The sequence below is a fragment of the Egretta garzetta genome, unplaced genomic scaffold, assembly GCF_000687185.1.
Source record: "Egretta garzetta isolate BGI_Z169 unplaced genomic scaffold, ASM68718v1 scaffold768, whole genome shotgun sequence".
NCBI lineage: Eukaryota > Metazoa > Chordata > Aves > Pelecaniformes > Ardeidae > Egretta > Egretta garzetta.
In genome coordinates, this window is record NW_009260594.1 from 902,104 (window position 1) to 916,645 (window position 14,542).

At 38.6% G+C, this 14,542-nt stretch overlaps 1 protein-coding gene across 1 annotated transcript in view; it reads right to left on the bottom strand.

The window, feature by feature from the left end:
- Positions 1–14,542, bottom strand: part of SLC1A7 (solute carrier family 1 member 7) — a 55,940-nt gene that overhangs the window by 4,034 nt on the left and 37,364 nt on the right. Inside the window, exons 8-9 of the mRNA XM_009644646.1 lie at positions 6,067–6,261; positions 2,755–2,889 (exon numbers count right to left, since the gene is read on the bottom strand). Of these exons, the coding sequence (XP_009642941.1) occupies positions 2,755–2,889; positions 6,067–6,261 (330 nt within the window). The remainder of the gene's footprint in view (positions 1–2,754; positions 2,890–6,066; positions 6,262–14,542) is intronic.

Below are 14,542 nucleotides of genomic sequence, written 5' to 3' on the forward strand. Positions count from 1 at the left end.
ATTTTGTGTTTTCCCTTGAGGAAAGTTCCCACAATAATATGTTAAGCAGGGAAAAATACTGTTACAGCACATATTGAGAGATGTTCCTGTTACACATTGACCTTTTTTTTTCCTTGATTGGTCCTCAAATTTGGATTCTTGGAAAGATATTCTGAGTTGTCTATTTTGGATTGTGCAAAGAGTCAGCTGTATGAGTAGAGCTCAAGAGTTTGCATTCCCTTTTGGGCTGTGATTAGCATCTCTCCTGAAGACAGAATATTTCCGAGGAAACAATGCATCATACTGAAAGTCTTAAGAAAATGGATTGCCTAGCACACTGTTTGAGCAGTTCTATTCCATGTTTCTGTGTGTATGGAGTAGTCTGCACTACACACAAGTAGAACCACACTGGAGATCACTGACATTTCTTCACTAAGGGGCCAGCCCGCTGCTAGTGGCATTTCTTTCAGTGCAAACACGCAAGTCAGGTGTTGCAGTGGTATTTTAGCTTTAGATTATATTATTAAAGATGCAAAATTAAAAATGCAAAATTTTTACATTGTGTTTAATAAATTAGCTGTGAAACGTTTTTATTTTCTCTAGGCACTAGTTAAAAGTATAAAGTTCACATACATGTTATGGCTACCTAAATGAGTTGTAATACCTGCAGTGCATTGCAATGAGTATTTCAGTCTCGTGAGATCATCTAATCGGCCTTCTTTAAGCATTCTTCATACTCCAGTACTTCCAAAACTAATATTGAAAATATTAATCATGTCAACCATGTTGACACTTTGCATTTGCAGGCTCTTGAAACCACCAAGTGCCGAAATATAGAAATATACTTTTTGTATGAAAGGTCATCTGCAAAAGACAGAAAATTGGATCTGTTCCTGCTCACTTTTTAATACCATCTGGAACTATAGCCTGAAAAGGTTTTTTGTCTGTTGTTTTGAAAAGTTTTGTAAGACAAAAAGAAGCATAATTTCCATATACACTGGAAGACTTACTGGAAAAACAATGAAATGTTGATGTTGCAAGAGGTGGGAGAAAACTAAGCAATACAGAACGAAAAGGCTGTTGTAATACAGTTTAAAATACTTTGATTTTGTTGTGTTTCATTAACTATTGAGCTTCAGTGACTAGCATTAGAAAGGCTGCTTTACTAAAATCTGAACTGCATTCCCAAGTTTAGGTGCCCACAGCAGATATTATTTATCCTTCACAGAATAATATTCCTGATATTCCTAAAATAAAATATGTCTGAAAATATGCATACAACACATGACTCCTATTAATAATAATTATAATCTATAACACTACACAGGAAAGTAAATAATTTCTTCTCACAGTTCTTTGTACAAAAAAATCAGTGGCTTAAAGTTGAATAAAACAGGATATATAACAGAATGAACTTGTAACACATTTTTACCCAGAACCTTGGTGTAATGAAACTCGACTGTATTAGTGGAGATATATTTTATAGAGATTAAATAAAAAATAATTTGGACTGTTTCCCTGTGGATGCATACACTAGTTATGTAGTTAATTGAAATGCTAATGAACTAGGGACCAGTATTTTATGATTCATCCTCCTAGACTATTCAAAATTGTTTGATTGATTTATGGACATTTACATAAAAGATAAGAGTTCAAATAAACTGCTTGTTATGAGTTTTTAAAGTGGCTCTTCTCATGGGTGACATGAATCTCTTTTATTCTGAGTGTGTTAAGTTTTAGCCTCTGCCTCTGCTGTTAAATCCTCAGTGATTAGGGATGCAGAAAAGTAACCTTTATACAGAATGGCTCCGCTTGCAAAACATGGCTCCGCACAGGGAGCTACAAATTGTTGCTGCCTATTTAGCACTGAAATCAGAAAGAGCAGAATTGCATCAGGATCCGTGATAAAAGGAAGACATTATTAGTCCTAATGCATTGCAGCTATTATTACATTTAGGTTGACTGTATCATGGTTCTACTTACAGTAGCAGTAGCTATATACAGCACAAACCACTACTGCACTATCACGGTTATTTCAGGCCGAGTGGTATCTGTGGTGTGGGAGTACTTGCCTGCTTTGGCACTGGCTCATGCCTCTTTTCGGAGTGCTTCACTACATTGGGATGATGTCCTTGAAGTGTCAGTGGGCTGATGAGCAGAGTGCAGGCAAACCACATTTCCTACGAATGTTGGCCCCTTGGCCTTGTCCAAGGCAAGGTGTTGGAGTTGCACCTGACAGATATTTGTCTGGCCTGACCTTAAAACTTCATGTGAAGGTCATCCTCCAGTCTGGCTAGGTGCAGCCACTTCCATTGCCTGACTATCCTTCTAGATAGAAATAATATTTAAGTTTTCCTCTGATCTGACTTAAGGTAATTACTTTGGACTGCTTCTTCAACCTTCCTCCCTGTGAATGTGAAGAACAATTGATCACTGTCCTCTTCAGGACAAACTTATCTATATCAGAAACTGCTGTGGTGACCTCTTTCAGCCTGCTCTGGTTTTAGACTAATCTAACTCTGCTTCTTCAGCTTTTCCGTGGAGGTCATGTTGTCCCAGTCTCATCTAGACGGTCTCTAATTTATCTATGTCTTTTTTCAATATAATGCCCACTTTGGCAGAGTATTTAATCTGAGGCCACAGTAACACCATTTCAAGTAAAATAATTACTTCCCATGCTTTTTATTTATCTTTGTATTACTATACCCCTGGAGACCATTTGCCTTTTTAGCAATGTTGCCACACTGGAAACTTCAAAATCTTAATGTTACTTACAGTGCCCAGTCGACAGCAATAATCAACGTGATGTCATCTGTTGGGAGACCAACCGAGGTCAGAACAATGACCATTGTCACAAGGCCAGCTTGCGGAATACCTGCAGCACCTATGCTTGCAGCTGTTGCTGTGATACTTTAACAAAGAAAGAAAGGAATAAGCTTTACCAGTGATGGGTTGCTCTGCAAGAAACCACACCATGTTTCTACAGGACCTTTCCTAAACCATAATCCTTCTAACACAAGCCACTGCACAGAACTGCCAGTATTTTATGGATAGAAGCCAGGTCAGAGGGCAAGAACAAGCCAAACTGTCACCTGAGTGCTAAATTCTCACCCTCTACCTTTGCACCCTTGGTGCTGGTGGGGCAGTTCTGTTATCTCTTAGTATCAGAAGTGCAGAGAAAGGGGGGCAGCCAGGCTGTGGGCTTCACTGAGTTACGTCATCTTCTCATTGCTCATGGCACCATGCAGCACTGTGTGCCACAAATCTGCCAGCATTCCTCATCTCTGCTTCACCCTTGGCAGCGGAGCTCCCAGCAGACATCTTTGAGTCATCATCAGCAGTTCCCGTGCCAGGCAAATCCGTGGCTGGCTGCGGCTAGGGCCTTTAATGTCAATCCATCACAAAGAGGCTAGGCCAAGGGTGAAGAGGCTGGGCCAAGGGTGAAGTCCTTGCATAGCACATGGCTTTGCATACTTGGATCTAAATAAGAAGCAAGCATGAATGTGACTGTACCTCTTCAGTTTCTGGAAAGTATTTTTACTTGACCTTCACACCCTTTTTTCAGCCAGGCAAGCAGAAATGAATGGGAGACCAGGGCAAGAGTGGACCTGGCAGGCTTAACATTATTTTCGTAATGCTATTTTTAGGGGAGGGTTTTCATTCCTTTTTCCAGGAGCAAAAGTGACTGGATATATTAATTTCCACCCATCTGGCCACTTCCAAGAGCTAGGCCATCCAGCAGAAAGACAAAAACTGAATGTTGACAATTGTAAAAGGATGACATAAAGCCTATACACTGATAATCCACTGCATTCATCAATCCAGAATTTCAGAGCTTTTGGCAAGAAGTTAAGTCTCATCAACCTCCTGTGATGGAAAATGAGGGCAACAGTATTCACCCCTATGGAAACTGAGACACAGAGATATCCAGTAACTTGCTCACAGCTGGACAGTGTACCAGTAAGACAGCATCAGTATTTATAATTAGAGCCCTTTCCTGCAATAAAAAAAAAATAAAAAAATGCATGTGGGTGTGATGGGGAATGAGAAAGATTTAAAACTACTTTTTCAAAGACTTATCTTGTATAGCATCCTAAGAGCACTGCAATAGAGTATAGATAGAAAGCAAGCGGCAGAAGCTCAGATGCTCAGTAAGAGATAAATATAATGAACGTTAACAGGTTCTCTAGTTAGTGCTATAAACTGGCTAGGTGATTAGGACTGCTTCAGTCTCCTAAGATAGTTCAGGCCATAAAGTCTCATGACTTAATTGGGAGCAAAAAATAGGAATGTTTAGCTAAGATTGTACAGGCAAGCTCATCTGCTATTCCGTTGAATTTTTACCCTAATGTAGATGTTTCTTCCTATAATATGCTTAACTGATGGGAATAGGTTCTTAACTCTCTTTTTCTGCTACATTTAAGTTTGCATAATCACATTGACATAAACTGTCAAGCTGGATTTTACAGATTATGAGCAAAGTAGACTGATAATTTTTCTAACATTTTGTCCCCTCTGGCAAAAATATCCTGGGACTACGGAATATTTGAATTTCAAATCTCCAGATCCTAAAGTATCAAGATCTGGGGCAGGTTTGGCCCATAGAATACAGTTAGAATTTGGCTTCAGATATTCAAGGTACTGAATCCTCTGTGATTTCCTATTTACCTCCTTCTTTTGTAAGTCAGTCTTTTTATTTCTTTTCTTTTCTTGGATTTTTCCAATCTTTGTATTTTCCTTCTACTGCCTTTACTTCTTTCTGGTCCTTATGTACTAGAACTTAATACGGGGAGTGAAAATAAAGAGATAAAACAGAGTTCTGCTAACAGAAAGTTAGAACTTCTTTCCATTTGCTATCACCCTCCTTTCCCTTCATTTTTCAAATCACCGTTCTCTTTCTCAAGGTGTATGTAATGCCTGTCCATGCTCTGGGCCATATTTTGGGACCACATTCTAAAAAAATCTCTAATTTCAAAATCACCAAAGATTAAATTTTAGCTCAGGGTTACTCCAATAATTTTTCAGAGAGAGAGAGCCTGAAGCAAGAGCTCATATGGGCACAATTTGTTTCTTCTGCTTCTAGTCTAACCAGATCTTGCCAGAAGCCCATTAACAAACCTCAGCTGTCATCTGGGGTTAGTTTCAGGACTCTCCTCCTCTTGTCATGAAGGCTTGCAAGTCCAGCAGAAGATGGGCAAGGCCCAGCAGTGTACACAGGATAGTGATGAGGTCACTGGGTGGGTAGGTAAGCAGATCTCAAATATGTTGCTCAAGGCTCTGACTATGAGGAATGTTTTTCTAATAATTTGTTCCCTGCTGGAAACCTGCAGGTTTCAGTCCCCAAGGCATTCTTTGGCAGCCACTGGAGTTATTCTGGCAGTAATTGTTCAGCTGGATCTTCTAGTCTTTTGGATCCATTACAGACCTTTCAAGGATGGAGTATGCAGCTATAGCACTCTCTACCCACTGAAAGCATGGTTGTTTATGAAGTTTCGGCTTTAAAAAGCAGCAGAGAAGACACTTAAAAAAATCTCTGAGTGATATGATATCTTTATGACAACCTGCCCTGATAGTAGCATCTGTCCTCCTTCCCTCTTCCCCTACCCCTCCAAGGTTTGACAAAGAGCTTCCTAATGCACATTATTCCCCGTTATCTGATATAGGCTTTTTTGTGTTAGTGTTCTGTGTTTTTTTTAACTTTTTCCTCTCATGTAAAGATGCAAACCAGAGTTGAAGGTGAAAACAATTCTGACATTTAAAAGTTTTAAACACCAATAATAATAGTAAAATCTTACAATCCTAGTAAACTATCAATGGGTTGCCTAAAAGTAAAAATGAGACAGTTATCCACAAACAGAAACACATTTCCTGGTGACCGCACGCTTCTATTGCACAGTACCAGTACGATTTCCCTTTGTACAGTCCCTGATCTCTGCATTAATTAAAGATAACCGTCCTCTGAGGAAGGCATTCTTTGGTAATAGCAAAGATGCGTTTTGTTCTGAACATTGCTACATACAAGAATCATAAGAGTGTCAAGCTCAACAAGACAAACAAACCACAACATGTAGAATTTGAAGTTTATACCTTATAGTGATAATCTGCCCAAAGTCCAGCTCATAGTTGTTTACTTGCGCAATAAAGATGGCAGCCACCGCCTCGTAGAGTGCTGTCCCATCCATGTTGATGGTGGCTCCCACAGGCAGCACAAACCTCGCAATCCTCCTGTCCACATGGTTATTCTCCAACAAGCACTTGAAAGTGATAGGCAGTGTGGCTGAGCTGCAAAACAGCAGAGAGTAGCACGCATTGAATTATTTTTATTTCTGGGGAATAGAACAAATTGTAGCAAACCTTCTCCAGGCAGGGTAAATTTTACATTAACCATGTGAGCCCTGCTTCTCATTCTTTGGTATGAAGGTGTAACTCACCCTGTAATTTCTTTGCTTGAGGGGGATAAAGACAGTTACATATATAAATACTAGAGTTAGTGCAAATTTTGCTTCCCCCAAATTAAAAATTTTCTCTTCCCCTTCCTTGCAGCAAGGGTAACCATAAACGAAGGAAAGGTATAAAGCAAGAAAGGCTCTTAACTCACTGTAAGGAATTGCTATATAAATGCCCTTAGGGATTGTTCCAGTTCTCACTGCATATTGACATTAATTAGATGACCAGTTTAGACAACAAATTATAATGGTAGCGAGAGCTTACAAGAGACTGGGTTATACTCTGGAACATCCTGGTCAGCAACAGCTCTGACCAAGAAATTACTCCTTCTTTTGCCACAGAATGCATTAATGCAGTAACATCCTACCTCATCCGTAAGCAATTTCTTATTTCTGCAAGGGGTTAGACAAAGATCTTACCAACAGCACGACTGAAAATAAAAGCTGCAGACAAAGCTTCTCTATTCAGGGATACACAATCCCATTTTCTCTCTGGTTCAGATCTGCCCATGTCCCTTGTATGATCATATAACAATCACATAATTACACGTCATGTAATAATCAGTGCATATGTAAATGAGATATAAATATGTATGTGTGTGGAATAGAATGGAATGGAGTGGAATTGTATAGGACTGTTTGACAGGTATTAATTTTAAAAGGAGCTTGACCTCTTCCAAACTTTAACCCTCGATTTTATACTCTCAAAAAAATCTGATTTTAGTTTTAATTAACTAGGACAATTAATTAAACATTATCTAATTGTAAATTTCCTCATTTTCAATAAGATGCATGCATTTTTAAATATTAACACACCTAAACATGTTTATCTATATATGTTATCAGCCTTTTTGTAACTTTCTGCATTTTACCATATGCTGTCACATTCATTAACATGTCATGAGTAATTAAACTGCATTCAAGTGAGTGAGGTGGTATTTTTTATGTACGTCAGTTTGTACAGAAAATAAGTAATGTCACTGAAGAAAATATACAAATGGCAAAATATTTTCCTTGTTATGATGCTCATTTTAATATACTGCTCAGTATCTGAGACTTTAAATAGATGTAAAATAGCAAACTCCTTCAAAATTATTCCAAAGTTATCTCTTAAAAAAGATAAGTAATTACAGGGGAAATATTGGTATCATGATACTAAAGTCTTTAATGTTCTGTTCTCTTGTGATCAACGTGCCCTGAGTCATGAAATACAGGTGTCTTTCCACTAGTTTGGACAGTTCAGGTTGCTCAGTCGCTGTGTGTAGTGAGCAATGAGTGATGTGGGTCTGATGTCTAAATCTTATAATGACCTTTATCTGTTCCTAATGGAGGATAACGCATTTAATCTACAAATTCTTTCTCAGTCATTACATGTGACCTACAAAATCACAGAGAGATTCTGAAAGCTCTGAAATCATAACCCCAAGTTAGCAGGAATGCATTAGCAAAAGGTTTCCATGCGCAGGAGTTGTCATTTTGTATTTGTGCAAGTTGTTTGAGGAAAGTAACAGTGTTTGGAAAGGAAAAGTAGCTTCCTACAACAGAAATACAAGGAACAAGACAAATCTATGCTTTCATTACAATATCTCAGTTGTCTCTAACCTTATAAAGTCTGACTGGTGAATGATTTACTACAGACTGGCAGTCACTACCACAAGAATCTGGACAAAAGTAATTCTCTAAGTACACAAATAAACCGAAAGGTCAAGGAAGCAACAGAAATCTGATTTCCTCTGGTAACTTGGGTATATTCAACTTTTTCATTGTGGCAAGCCTAATATTTCATCAATATTTACTTTGAAAAACAAACTCAGCAAAGCATATCCCCCGCCCCCAAATCATACGTTAGAAGTAATTTGTCTCTTGGGCTTGCCTATAATTTTTCACACATTCATTTGTGAATGACTGAAATTCTTTATGTCTTGTTTACCATAAAATGTTCATAACATAAAAGGGTGAGGCTGAGGCTCTCAGATAATGTAGAATGGTGTAGCTGTAACTAGGAGCAGACTGCCACAATAACACTTGGAGATGTTCTTAACTATAGGCATGGCCAGGAAGCAATTACTAAACTTACTATTCATTGCCTTCCTTCCCTGCAGCTACTTCAGTTGTGGTGGGTTACTTCTTTTTAGACAGTCTTTCTTTGGCCATTTGGCTTTTCTGTAACAAACCCCTATCTAATTTCTTTGTGGGAAAAAGAGGAGAAAAAGGTAATCTTACAAGTCCTTTTCCACCTTGCCCACACTTTGGCATACCAGAATTTTAAACCTAAATGCCTTCCTGTTCTGAGGGCAGAGAGCTGAGATGTGAAACGTGCAAAGTTTAACAGACTGACATCTTCCGATTTGGTTGAGATGTGACAAAGATTGTGAAAAACAATCCCATAATACCAATGGCACAACCAGCAAAATCTGTGTCTGTTTCCACTGTTGTAAACGGAATGTATGACACTTTTTTTTCCAAGAATTCAACTTTTAAACTTGTGCATTATCTCCCAGAGACAGCTGCTTCTTTTATTTTAATTTTGTGCTGTTAGAAGTAAAATTTCTGGGGCACATAACTAGATGTTGGTTTTGTTGTTTACTAAATATTATAATAAAAAAGAAAGTGGGCAGAATGTAAGTGCAATGACAATGAAAAACATTGTGCAAGTTATTGAAAGGAAGCAAATTTCCAGGTCACGGATTGTTGTACCTTCCTAGCACAGGGAACTACTACATACAGTCTCACTCAAATTCATGACACCGCATCTTAGAGCTAGTAGACTGTCTGTCCTAACTATTCCTGTCAAAAGGCTTTCCAGAATCCACTGTTCAGATGAGGAATTTAATTTATGATCTAAATGTACTCTTTTCAGTTTACATTAAATTTGCTTTTATGTGCTTTGTGCATTTCTCCTTGCACAAATCAGTCCAGCTGTTACAACAGGTATTATTAGAAATCAGTTCTGTCCCTTCTCAGCCTGGATTGACCCAACCAGAATTTTCAAAGACTTCTCTTACAAGACTGCAACTTTACATCCGTGATTACCCGTTTGACACCTGTTTCAATCTAAATGAACTTTTCCTGCATGCAAGTTACAAAGTTATGTGGAGTATCCTAGGAGAGGTTGAATTGTTCAATGATGGTTCATTTTTACTCACAGTGTATCCTCTGGCACATATCAGAAAATATGTGTCTTATGTAAGGCTTTGGCTGTTGGTGACTTAAAAGTGGCAGAGAAAAAAAAAAAACATTCCTAGTATCATTTTTGAGTTATATCAATATATAATTTCAATGGCTGAAGAAAAAAAATTCTCAAATAAATACTTTAATTTGTCTTTCCAATTAAATTAGGTGAAGTTTGTTTTCTTGAAAATTGCTTTATCTGGTGTTAAATGGTGGAGCAGTAGCATGAAAGCCTGACATGTAACATTCATTAGGAAGAAAAAATACTCTAAAGCACTGATTTTAATCTGTTAAGTCTTTTAAAAACTGTCCTAAAGCTTTCAGCTAAGAGGAGAGGTATCTTCTTCCAGCACTAACTCTAACAAAAATACATTTTTTGTGTCTTATCTCAGTTGTGGGATAAAATGTTGCAGCTGCAGAGGCTGAGCATAAGCTAATGCTGGATCAGGCCAAGCTCTTACTAGTGTGAGCCACAAAGACAGCTAGTCACCGTGGAAGAACAGCTGTTCAGCCTGCTCTGTTTATCTTATCATTCAAATGCATTTTGATATTTGCTCCAAAAAATCAACAAACTGATCTCATCTCCCTTTTGCTAAATCTGCCTTTAATTTACACTGTGCAATAGCCAAGATCTTAGTGTTTCATAAGCAGCAAAACCCTTGAAAAACTCATGTTTTATCATTTGTCTTCAGAGAAGATGAAAATTGCTTCTTTTGATGGGATGTACCACTGAGAAAATGATGCTTTAATTCACTAATGATATGGAAAGATGACCTAGAAAAATAAAATTCCATCATGTTGCTGGAATGAGGAAAGCTAAATCAAGAGGAATTTTGCTTGTAGGCCAAATACTGCTTTTTCAATACAGTAAGAGGTGACAAGATCGGGGACAACATGGGCATAAGAAAGCCGCAGGTCAGAAACCCACAGCTATGGGGCCTGAACGCCACAGAGCAGGGCAAGGTGGGCAACAGCAGCCCGTGCTATACACACCTTACTGAATTAGTGAAGAGGAGCTGTGTACATTGGTATGGGCACCTGTTGCCAAAGCCAGCCCGCACTGGGGCCAGGGGTTTGACTTCAGGGGCTGGCTGGCCAGGTGACTGATGCTGGGGCTTGGTGCTAGTCATAGGGATTGGGTTCATTGTGTCCTAAATGATACACCAAAGGAATAAGAGGTCTCCTTCTCTGACACTACCTCTCCAGTAATGCCTGTGCAAACCAAAATGCTGTTGTGACTGGGATTTCTGCAGAAATATAAGGACATTGAGAATGGGGTGCAAAACCTTTTGTGAAAGGGAAATGGCTTGACATAATGTCCAGATTCAATAAAATCATTGCCATGAGACAGCTGTTTAGTGGCTTTCAGGTTCCCTTATGTTACATTCTCAGGTTTTGTACATGGTATTGTTTTCAATTCCTGCAGTTTGACTTTTAGCTTAAAAAGAGAGCTTTCCACAGGTGCAGACTAGCTGGAATGAATATCAGGACACTGATCTATGGTTTTCTTTCTATCTTTAGATGTAGACATGAACTGACACAGAAACATCTGCAAGAAACACATCAGTACACTTAAAACCAACTCTTTGTTCTCCTCTAAGATGATCTGAAAATCCAATACCCACATTGTGAATGTTATATAATGCCCCCGTGGCAAGTATTACTTAACCAAATACAGATGTGTTGACTGTCAGGAGAAGCAGCTCTCCTGTCCAGCCCCAATTATTTGTGCATGTTCTTTTGGCAACAGCTCAGTTATGTGCAGTATCCATTCCTTTCAGTGCAACAAAGGTGAAAAGTTCAACTATCTCTAGACAAGGCACTGCTATTTGAGCAGAAAAACATTAAAAACCATGTTGGGCCTGTGTGGATTTGCAAAATATACACACTGGAAAGAAGGGGCAAACAGAGCTAAGTCCATCAAACATGTCCAAGCACCAGATCCATAAGTTCAGAGCCTTTCCTCAGGACTCACCTTAACTTTGGTGGTACATTAGCTTCTGACAATAAAGATACTGGATCAATAAAGTCTTCTGGTAGCAAGTCATAGAATCATAGAATCATAGAATGTTTTGGGTTGGAGGGGACCACTAGAGGTCATCGAGTCCAACCCCCCTGCAGTCAGCAGGGACACCGCCAACTAGATCAGGTTGCTCAGAGCCCCATCCAACCTGGCCTTGAATGTTTCCAGGGATGGGGCCTCAACTACCTCTCCGGGCAACCTGTTCCAGTGGTTTACCACCCTCATTGTAAAGAATTTTTTCCTTATATCTAGCCTAAACCTACCCCGATTCACCTTAACTTTGGTGGTACATTAGCTTCTGACAATAAAGATACTGGATCAATAAAGTCTTCTGGTAGCAAGTCCTGCTGGTGATTCTTGACAGGCTGAGCTGCCAGCTGGCACCAGAGCTGTTCCCAAACTGCACCTTCTCTGTGCCTATTCGTTGCACAGTGGAAGGGGAGAGAGTGCTATCTCAAAGTACTCAATATCCCCAGGAGAGGGGCTCTCTCCTGGGAGTCAGAGCTGAGGAGAATCAAAGTCAACACAGGTTTAAGGAAAGGTGAATTCGCAGTGTATTCTCTACTGTCAGCAGGCACTCTCATATCAGCTTGGGGTAAAGAAATGGGGCCGGAGAAAACCTTGAGTAAGGATTGCTTTACCTTGGAGAGCCACAGCAGGGAGACACCTCTCTCCCACCAGTTCTGTAGGTTGAGATTTTTGCTTTATAGCTATGCCTGATGCCTGCCTTACCATGCTGGATTTTGGGGCTCTTTCCTAGGAGCCCAACTCTCCCCATAAGGACCTGAGTTCCTAGATGAACCATAGGCATCCTACGTGGTTGAAAGTTGCCTAAGAGTTAAGCTTTGCAATGACGACCGCTGTGAGCTAGCTCACATTTGCTAGAGAGTGTACATGTTCTTTCCTTATGCTTCTACAAGTAATGGAGAAAAAAATCCCCAAACTGATCTAAAAATTCTCAAAGCAACCGTTGTTGGTCTTTCTCCAAGTAGTAATATAACTCAGGCACTCATGTAAAACAGGCATACCTTTGTATATCTGGTTGTGTATTTTGGTTACTACATATCATGTCTGACTTTTTGTTTTATTACTGTGATTGATGATATTGGCATTAGAACATTTCTAACTCAAAATATACCAGAAGCAACCTGGACCTGAATATATTATGAACTGCGAAGAGGGCCCTTCATGATTGTAAAGTGGCTGGATACTCTCAGAGCTAGAAACAGAGTAAAGAGATGAGATCCAATGAAGAAACAAGCACAAGCCCTGAAAGCTTCCAGACCAGTAAAGGATTAGTAAACTGGTTATAAAATCAAAATGCAATGCTGATGCAAAATAGGGAAAATTAAGAAAAGTAATCTGGTTTTGAAAATGGTGGAGTAGGTACTGATCTTTTAAGTCTTGATTAAACCTCCCTTGATAAAGGGATCTATACTGATGAAAAAGTTGGTTATTTTTGTTACTTATTAACAGAAAAGAAAAGGACAAATTCTTCTATATATGCTAAAGGTAAAATGAGGAACATTTTAGATATTTAAGAAAAATTATCTTTTTTAGAAAAAGAGAATTAATTGAATGGCACAGGTTAAAAAACATGAGTTCTCAGCAATAGAGTTCTTCAGAAACAGAATTCTTAAAGGAGCAGGGCAGATAGTCAAGTGTGTCAAATGTGAACCTGATGAACCTTTTCCAACACCAACATCTTTGAGTGCAAAATTAACATCTAACTTGAATCTGGGGATGTGACGACACCTCAAACTATAAACTTTTAATGTTCTAATAAAAAAGATTGCCTTAATTATTTAAGCCTAATTAAAGTTTAAAACACCAGCCAGCACATAATTTTTTCTTGACTTTGTGTTTCACAGTATGTTGCTCTTTATAGGTAATTTTGGAGCAAACTGTTATGTGTGAAAACACCTTGTAAAATGAAACATAGTGGAAAGCCAATACCTTCCAACTGTACTGAAATAATCATTCCCTCCTGTCCTTTCTTTTCATTCCTATACATTCCTTCTGCTCTGCTTACTCCTGCCCTAACCACTGTACATATATTCATGAGAGAAACAGCCATCTGCATCTGACCTTCCTGCCCCAAATTGTCAGACTTTGCTAGAACTGTAATGAGCTTAATCAGGCCAATGGGCTGGGGATAAAAGTTTTAGGCTCTTTTCTCAAGTCTGGCACAGGTAGTACAACTTAAGTTTTCTCTTTTTCATTGTCCCTTCAGTAGAATAGAAATTATTTCTCTTTGAACACTGACTGTAATTACTGCATTGCAAAGTAATGTTTTAGAACAAAAATAAGATTTGCAGAAGATTATAGCAAAAATGAATGACATCAACTGATCTGACTTCAGGGAAGTTACATTGTTACTTGTCCATGTATTTATTTATTTAGATAATTCTCAGAAGAGCCTCAGATTTCTGCAGAGCTCACATAATTATTTATCGGTGGTGATGCCCTATGGAAAGCCATGTGCACTGATTACGTAACAAGCCTTATTAGACTACTAAAAAGAAGTTACTTAAATCAATAGTTAGTTGTCTGCTTTTCCAGAACTTTTTATGTCATTCCTGCCTTTCCCTCCTGTAATCCCACCGATTACGAATGCACTTCTAAGTGGGTCGCTCCATTGTAGGAGAGATTGCATGAACTCTTTCTCAAGGAGCTTGGGAAGTTATGGAGAAAAGTAAGATAAGAGGCACAAAGGATAAGAAGCTGGTACAATACTATTGCTGGAAAGGATATATTAGTCATCAGAGCTCAACTTGTTATAGAAATTACTATAAGATGAAAGAAGGAATCAGTATTTAACTAGATGAAGTACTCCTTGGTCTTTATTGTTAATTAGAATAAATATTTTCAGATTAATAAAACCTTTTAATTTTTCATTTGTTTATAAACAGACATTCCCAAT